This window comes from Sorex araneus, chromosome 8 (assembly GCF_027595985.1).
Source record: "Sorex araneus isolate mSorAra2 chromosome 8, mSorAra2.pri, whole genome shotgun sequence".
Classification (NCBI taxonomy): Eukaryota; Metazoa; Chordata; class Mammalia; order Eulipotyphla; family Soricidae; genus Sorex; species Sorex araneus.
Window position 1 is genome coordinate 46,675,090 of NC_073309.1, and position 8,553 is coordinate 46,683,642.

General features: G+C 53.3%; 1 protein-coding gene across 1 annotated transcript; it reads right to left on the minus strand.

Annotated features, from left to right (window-relative positions):
• Positions 1-2,472: 2,472 nt before the first annotated feature.
• LYPD3 (LY6/PLAUR domain containing 3) lies at positions 2,473-7,309 on the minus strand. The gene is made up of 5 exons (XM_004621411.2): positions 7,182-7,309; positions 6,519-6,650; positions 4,935-5,105; positions 4,543-4,704; positions 2,473-3,475 (listed from the first exon to the last, which is right to left on the minus strand). The coding sequence occupies exons 1-5, from the start codon at positions 7,267-7,269 to the stop codon at positions 2,967-2,969; spliced, it is 1,062 nt and encodes a 353-aa protein (XP_004621468.2). The 5' UTR covers positions 7,270-7,309; the 3' UTR covers positions 2,473-2,966.
• Positions 7,310-8,553: the final 1,244 nt, after the last annotated feature.

Below are 8,553 nucleotides of genomic sequence, written 5' to 3' on the forward strand. Positions count from 1 at the left end.
CCTGTTCTTGTAACATGCAGATGCTTCGTACTTGCCTCATAGGATGGTTGCTAATGCATGAAATGTGCTAATCCAAGCAATGCACTTAAAATAGCCCTTGGCACACCATAAATATATTCTAAACTGTAATTTTGGTTCTGAACCTCAGTTTCTCCAGTCATCCCAAGTGAAAATTTATATAAAATATGAAACAAGATGGAGTCAGAGCGATAGTACAGTGGGCAGGGCATTTGTTTTGGGCGCAGCTAACCCAAGTTCCTTCACTCCCTCTGGGAGTGACCTATGAGTTCAGAGCCAGGAGTAACCCCTAAGCACAGTCAAGTATGGCCAAAAGTAAGCATAAAAGAAAGAAAGGTGCTGGAATGATAGTACAGTGGGTAGACGTTTGTCTTGCATGCGGCCAACCTGGGTTCAATTCCCAGCATCCCATATGGTCCCCCGAGCACCGCCAGGAGTAATTCCTGAGTGCAAAGCCAGGAGTAATAACCCCTGAGCATCACCAGGTATGACCCAAAAAGAAAATAAAAAATTAAACGAGATGATGGGTGCAAACATCCTCAGCTCAAGCACTTTACAAATAACTAACAGAGATCTGAGTGATAGCACAGCACATAAGGCACATCTTGCATGCAGCAGATTCAGGTTCAATCCCCAGCACCCCATGTGATCCCCTGAGCACTGACAGCAGTGATTCCTGAGTGCAGAGCCAGAAGTAACCCCTGAGCATTACCAGGTGTGGTACAAAAATAAAATTGATTAATTAATTAATTAACTATCATTCCCCATACCTTGGAATTACCGCTATTGATTCGCCACTTGTCTGGTGGCCTTTGTTATTAAAATTGCATTTGGGGCTGGAGTGATAGCACAGCGGGTAGGGCGTTTGCCTTGCACGCGGCCAACCCGGGTTCGAATCCCAGCATCCCATATGGTCCCCTGAGCACCGCCAGGGGTGATTCCTGAGTGCATGAGCCAGGAGTGACCCCTGTGCATCGCCGGGTGTGACCCAAAAAGCAAAAAAATAAAAATAAATAAATAAATAAAATTGCATTTGCTGCTATTTTATTATTACCTCCAACTACTTCCTATTAGTAATGGTGATGTCAGCAATGTTCTTTTATTTCTTTATGTTTGGGGGCCACACCCATTGGTGCTCAGATGCCATTCCTGGCTCTGTGCTCGAGTGATCCCTGGCCCTTGGGGATCCATGGAAGGGCAGAGTTTGTACTGGGGTTGACCCCTGGCAAGCACCTGACCTCCGATATTATCTTTTCAGCCCAATTAGGTGCCCACATCTCGACCTCTGCTCCCCATCATTCACCAGACAGGCTTGTCCAGGCTTCTAGGCTGTGACCTGGACGACAAGATGAGGCAGGATTTTGGGCCCCAAATCCTCAACTCAAAGGGAAAATGGTAGCAGCTCTCAAATGTTTTGGATGAGAGGATGTGGGGATCAATGCACTAAATGACTTTTTTATTAGAAAACGGACTGGAGCGATCGAACAGTGGGTAGGGCATTTGCCTTGCATGCAGCCAACCCAGGTTCTATTCCTCCATCCCTCTCAGAGAGCCCGGCAAGCTACCGAGAGTATCCCGCCCGCACAGCAGAGCCTGGCAAGCTACCCGTGGCGTATTTGATATGCCAAAAACAGTAATAAGTCTCACAATGGAGACATTACTGGTACCCGCTCAAGCAAATTGATGAACAACAGGACGACAGTGCTACAGTGCTAATAGAAAACAGCTTTTCAATTAAAATACCATTTATTAACAATAATACATGCCATTTAGTCCCTTGAAGTATCTTTTATTAACAATAGAAACCCATTACATGTGTACATGATAGCAAGTGTATTACAAACGAAAAAGTGTATTTTCCCCGAAAAAACATTTTGAGAAGGGCAGCGATAGTTTACATTTTTGCAAATCTCTTTCCTATCTAGCTTACTAGAAGACTTCTAAACAACGGCCTTCAATCTATTTATTTTGTATTATTGGTTGAAGGGTGAGAAGAAAATCACATTTGCCTGGAAAAATGGGAGGATATTCTTCTTTTCAACAATGTCAAAATCTTTTCCTTCAATAGTCCTTGCAATCTGGAGTCTAAATCTACATAAATGAACTTTTCATATTTGGGAACGAGCTCAGGGCCTCCTCCTGGCCCTGTGCTCGGGGATCACTCCTGGAGGTGTTCAGAGCTTGAGATTTGAACCTGGGCCTGAGTGGCAGAGCTACCTCTCCTGCTCCAGGAAATGACTCTCAAGCAACCCAGGTAGTGATCAAGGGGCGTGGGGCCTGAACACCTGCACCCACCATCATCAAGCAAAGATCCCCTTGCTCCCTAGAATCTCTAGAACCTCACTCACCCCAGGACACTGCTTAGCAGTTTCATCCGGCTCCCCTCCACGCCCCCTACACCCCTAGCGAGAGGAAAGAAGTTCCACTCCGAGCTTCCCGGGGCCTGAGCTCAGCACTCAGCTTCTCTGTGTGTGGAAATGAGCTTGCACAGTCTTTTCTAGCACTTGACAAAGCAATTCAACCTTGTTTGAGTGTCAGAGCCCCGTCCTGGCTGGAGCTCACTCACAGTGCAGTGGGAGGCGGCAGAAAGATGCCACCCAGGATGGGGCAGGGGCCGGTCACCTTCCCAGCAGGAAACCTCATTCGGCCACAGCCCCACCCTCCAGGCTGGCTTCCCAGGGGCCTGTCCCATCTTCCCTGTGGCCTGACTTCTGTCCCAAGGGCCACAAGGCCAGGGAGAAGCTCTCCCTGCCCTCAAAAACCTAGCACACCCCCGCAGGATATATACAAGAGTCACTTTATTTCCCAAAGCTGCAAACCAGTGCAGCAGGAGCAGGGGTCCTGGGAAAGCTCGGGAGAAGAGGGGCCAGGCCAGCCCAGTCCACTGGTGGGAAGGAAGGAGAGGCTGCCCAGGGCCAGGGAAGCAGGACCTGGGGGATATTTCACTCTCATAACAGGGCACCCACAGCCACGGCCAACACAAGAGCCGCCAGCTGGGCAGAGCGAGTTGCCGAGCCCTTATTGGGGGCCCCCCCACTTGCGGGGTGCTGGGCCGTGTTACTCCGCTCCTGGTGGCCAGCAGCCCCGCCTGCCAAGCTCGATTCCTCTCTCCTGGAGACCTCGGGCTCCACTTCCTGCGGAGGCGTCTGCCTGGTAGGAGCTGGGGTGGGTTGGGACGACGAGGTGGGAGGCAGGGTGGTGGGGGCGGGGGTGGAAGTGGGGGCCGGGGTGGTGGGGGCCGGCGTGGTGGGGGCCTCCGTGGTGGTCTGAGGAGGCGGCAGCAGGACCAGAGGTGGGATTCTGGGGGAGAAGTAGGTCTTGTTGCGCAGGTCCGAGTTACAGCGGGACCCATAGCAGCAGGAGCCGCTGAGCGTGAACCCGGGGCCGGTCACGGCATCCCGAGTGCAAAGGTCATCCTGGACGCAGCCCCGGACAGGTAAAGACACGGTCACATTAGCTGCAGGAGGGAGACACGAACAAGAGTGAGGTTGGAGGAAGCAGGGCAGGGCAGATCAAGTAAAATTCAGGGGCGAGAAACCCCAAAACAAGAAGCCCGAGAAAGGGCTTTGCATCGTTAATCCAAAACTCGGTTCAGACTCCATGTCGATAATCGAGTGTTACAGTACTGGACACACGGTGAACCACATTTCCCATAATACTTTGAGAGGAGAGGTGTGGCACCTGAACTACAAGTCCCACGATGCCTTTGAATAAAGATTTGGCCAGGGCTAGGACTCCGGTGGCTCACAGAACCAACAACGTACAGGGCAAACCTGGCTGCTAATGTTTAGTCTCAATCAGAACATGCCCGGTGGACCACGGGGTTTAAAGAACATTCCCTCCCATGGTTCATCGAGGCAGGAGGCTGCGAACCTGAGCATCTCTACTAAAATTCTGCGCCTGGATCCAAGAGTTTGCGTTGCACGTGACAAACCGTATCGGATCTCTGGCATCACATATTGTTTCCCACGACTCCTCCAGGACTGATTACTGCTCAGAGCCAGGAATAAACCCTGAGCATCTCTGGTTTGCCCACCCCCTCATAGGAAGAAAGAAAGAAAGAAAGAAAGAAAGAAAGAAAGAAAGAAAGAAAGAAAGAAAGAAAGAAAGAAAGAAAGAAAGAAAGAAAGAAAGAAAGAAAGAAAGAAGGAAGGAAGGAAGGAAAGAAGGAAGGAAGGAAGGAAGGAAGGAAGGAAGGAAGGAAGGAAGGAAGGAAGGAAGGAAGGAAGGAAGGAAGGAAGGAAAAGGAAGGAAGGAAAGGAAAGGAAGGAAGGAAAGGAAAGGAAGGAAGGAAAGGAAAGGAAGAAAGAAAGGAAGAACTCTAGCAAAAATAAGCATCTCTATCCTCGTGGTGTACTTGGGCATAGTCATGTTTTAATCATGATGCCAAGAACCTAGTTCTTGATGTTCCCAGAATCCGCTGAAGGTGGGAGAACCCTGAAGGTAAAGAAGCACCTGCTGATCACAAGGTCTCAAAGAAGCTATCTCAACCGCAGGAGGTCCAGGGTGCTCAGGCCCGCTCACCTGCAGTCAGAGTGACGTTGCCATCGAAACAGCCCTTGTAGACACGGTCGCTGGCATTGTAGCAACTCACGACAGGAGGCGCAGTACCTTTGCAAGCCTCCCGGCTTAGCCCCACGCAGCTGTAGCACTCGGTACCGTTGGGGTGAGGAGCACTCTCATTGCCTGCACGGGGAAGAAAGCAGTCAGAGGGCTCGGGACCCCAGGATCTTAAAGTCCAACCTTCACCCTGGTGGGCCTCTAAACCCTCAAGAACCTAACATCCTGAACCAACAAGAAGCCCCGCCCACAGAGGCCCCGCCCACAGAGGCCCTGCCCCTCTGCCTATGTAATATGAGCACAGTTAATGGTCCCGCGTGACTCCGCCCCCCGCCCTAGGCCCCGCCCCCACCGACCTGCTGGTGTGAGCGCCCGCGAGGTGAGGTTGAGCTTGGTGTTGCAGCGGTCCTGGGTGCATTGCTGCAGCTGGATGAAGGCCAGAATCCCGTGGAGGTCCAGCCCGCGGTCATTCTTGCCAGCAAGTCCTGAGCCGCAGCCCCGTACTGCCACCGAGAATTGCCCATGGACTGCGGACAGGGGAGAGGACCCCGTCAGAGAAGGAGCCTCCAATTGAACCCCAACACACTTGGACTGGTTGAGGACAGACTCCCTGGGTCCTGGGCTTCACCGCGGACCTTCCAGGAGAAAACATGACAGAGGCGGAGCCTCCAGTAGATGGGCCGGAAGGTACAGACCAGAGGATGGACAGAGTGGAAAGGGCTGAACGCAGTTAGGAGTCAGAGGGGCGCAACACGGGAGAGCATCATCACTGGGAACTGAGACCCATCAAAAAGAATTGGGGGGGAGGGGCTGGAGCAATAGCACAGTGGGTAGGGCGTTTGCCTTGCACGCAGCCGACCCGGGTTCAATTCCCAGCATCTCTTATGATCCTCTGAGTACCACCAGGAGTAATTCCTGAGTGCAAGAGCCAGGAGTAACCCCTGTGCATCGCCGGGATGTGACCCAAGAAAAAGAAAACAAGAATTTGGAGGACCGGAGCAATAGTCCAGCAGAGAGGATGTGTACCCAGGTTTGATCCCTGGCACCCCATAGGGTCCCCCAAGCACCTGTAGGAGTGATTCCTGAATGCAGAGCCAGAAGGCACAGCGAGCACAGCTGGATGTGGCTCAAAAACAGAAACAAACAGGGGCCGGAAGATAGCACAGCGGGTAGGGCATTAGCCTTGCACGCGGCTGACCCGGGTTCGATCCCCGGCATCCCATATGGTCCTCCAAGCACCGCCAGGAGTAATTCCTGAGTGCAAAGCCAGGAGTTACCCCTGAGCATCGCTGGGTGTGACCCAAAAAGAAAAAAAAAAAACAGAAACAAACAAACAAAAAATGGACACAATACATGAGGATGGTTCCTTCTAGGACCTATGCCCTCAGGGGTGGCACCCACTGAGAGTGATTAGGAGGGTCGGACCCCAGGCTGGGAGAAGCCCAGAGGGGGCACTTCCTCACTAGGTCCCCTTTGTAAGGGGGAGACAGGTTTCCAACAGGGACTGAGGGACAGGGAAGTCTCAGTGAGGGCCAGGGATAGCAGCTCAAAGGGCTGGATTCCATGTTTGCCTGTGGGGGACCCAAGTTCAATCCCCAAACACCACATGATCCCCTAAGCACCTCAGGTTGTGGTTTTAGAAAGAAAAGTGTAAACAGTGGGGTTGGAGAGATATCTCAAGGGGCCAAGCACATGCTTTATATCCCCAGAGCCATCACCAGGTGTGGCACACAAGAAAAAAAAAATGACGAAGGGGTGACCAAGTTCCAGATCGGGGCGCACCCACTTCACACCATCCATTTTCTGATCCTCACCCCTCACCCTTCTAAGCCAAAATGGAGAGCTTAAAGGACCCAGTGCAGATGGAAAGGATGTGTAGAAGTGAGTAGGGAGAGAGGGTCAGGAGCCTGAAAGGGGACCACCCCAGGGGCCCCACTTACTCGTCTCCACGGCCCCCACAGCCTCCGTGCAGACATCCACGCCGGGTGCACACTTCACCACCTTCATCCTGTGCCGTGCACAGCCATCATCTGCCTTCTGCACGCAGCTGTAGCACTCCAGGGCCTGTGCTCCTGGGGGCGCAGGAAGGCGGGCACTGAGTCACCCCCACCCAGACAGCCTTCTCCAGCCAGCACCACCAGCCTCCCCGGGATACAGCTTTATCCACGGCAGGAGCAGGAATCCCGCCCCCAACTTGGAGCCTGGGCATAGAACCCTATGGTGTGGGACCCTCCTGTGGATCTTCTCTGCCCAGGTAGGGGGTTCCTACCATAAATAGTGGGGGGCACGTCACAGTACTCTGTCCAGACTGTGATGACTCTTCCCACAGCTCTTTTTCTCAAACTGGGGTCCCTTCTCACAGCCCTCTGTCTAGTTTTAGGGGGCCCTTCACACAGCCCCTCTGTCTAGTCTTAGGGGGCCCTTCTCACAGCACTCTGTCTATTCTAGGGGGGTCTGTCCCACAGCCCCTCTATCCTGTCTGGGGAAACCCTTCCCGCAGCCCTTCTATCTAGTCTGGGGGACCCGCTCCATTATTTTTCTGCCCAGACTGGGGGCCCTACCCACAGACTCTCTGAAGGGTCCCTCAGAGCTCCCAAACCCACCTTCTCGAAGCAGCAAACACAGCAGGAGCAGCCGCCAGCCCAGCCTCCACGTTCTCTCCGGGGCACCCGCCGTCCTGGCGGAGTCCATAGCTCCGACCTGCTCGCTTGGTGTCCCCCTGGGAGTGCCGCCTCCGACTGGCCCGGGCCTTCTTACTTAGCCCAGGATGAGTAACCTCCCCCCAGGCGACCCTGGCCTTGCCCAACCGGGTCAAATCAGCGTCCGCTGCGGGGCGGGCCACCCGCCCCTGGGTGCGTCACCGCAGCTGCCAAGGAGGGAGAGGGCGGGAGGCCAGGATCCCCAACAGTTCCCAGGGGAAAGTCTACGTGTTTGGGGGACGGGGTGGGGAGGATTTCTTGAGTTCCTCCCGAGAGCCAGCTGTGCCCCGACGTGCAGAGCTCGGTCTGTCGGGGGAGATGGAGGAGACGCAGCCTCCGGGTCTCCAGCAGGACAGTGGAGGAAGCCGGGTAGGGAGCTCCAAGGAGGGGTGGGTGCGGGCCATGGGCCATGGGGGAGAGCTGAGTCAGTTCTGAGAGAAGGGGGACTTAGGAAAGCTGCGGGGCGGGCACCTCAGATGGGCTCTGTAACATGATTGATCTGGGAAAGAAAGCACTTACCCGTGGAAAGGGAAGGAAAACGCAAGTGATTCAGAGCCGGCGAGATGGTCCAACAGGCTAAGCATGTGCTCAGCGAGCAGGAGACCTGGGTTCCGTCCCCAGCATCGCACGGTCCCCTCCTCCCTTGAGCACAGCTAGGTGTGGCCCCAAAACAGCAACAAGCAATATTTCAGAGATTCAGCAATCCCTCGGGGATACTAGACCAACTGTGACAAAAAGGCGAGGAACAGGGACCAATCTTGAAAACCCCATGTCTGGCTAAATGAGCTTCAGCAACACAGTGTACAGTGGGAGTCCTCGGGCGTGATCCAGAAACACACAAAACTCACCTGAAGTGATGGAAATCAGAACAGAGGCACGAGGCTGCCCCAAAGGGCAAGAAAGAGGTGCCCTGTGCTCTTTATTGGGGTGGTGGCTTCTTGTCTGTACAAATCTATAATGAACCATACTTCAGGGCCAGAGAGATAGCACAGCGGGTGGAGCATTTACCTTGCGTGTGACTGACCTGGGTTCTATCCCTGGCATTTCATATGGCCCCCCAAGACTGCCAGGAGTGATTCCTGAGCACAGAACGAGGAGTAAGCCTTCAGTACCATCAGGTGTGGCCTGATGGTACTGATAGCTAGACATAATAAAATAAATAAGCATGTTTCAGCACTCCATATCTTTGGAGTCCCCCATACCTCTCTACCACGATGCATCTTCTCTATTCTTTTATTTTATTTTATTTTGCTTTTGGGGTCACACCCAGAGATAT

Excerpts from the sequence above, each read along its gene's own strand:
- LYPD3 (XM_004621411.2), bottom strand. The coding sequence starts at position 7,269 with ATGGACTCCGCCAGGACGGCGGGTGCCCCGGAGAGAACGTGGAGGCTG. Across the intron at positions 6,651-7,181 it reads GTGTTTGCTGCTTCGAGAAG|GAGCACAGGCCCTGGAGTGC; the intron begins GTGGGTTTGGGA and ends CTGCGCCCCCAG. Across the intron at positions 3,476-4,542 it reads CAACGTCACTCTGACTGCAG|CTAATGTGACCGTGTCTTTA; the intron begins GTGAGCGGGCCT and ends TCCCTCCTGCAG.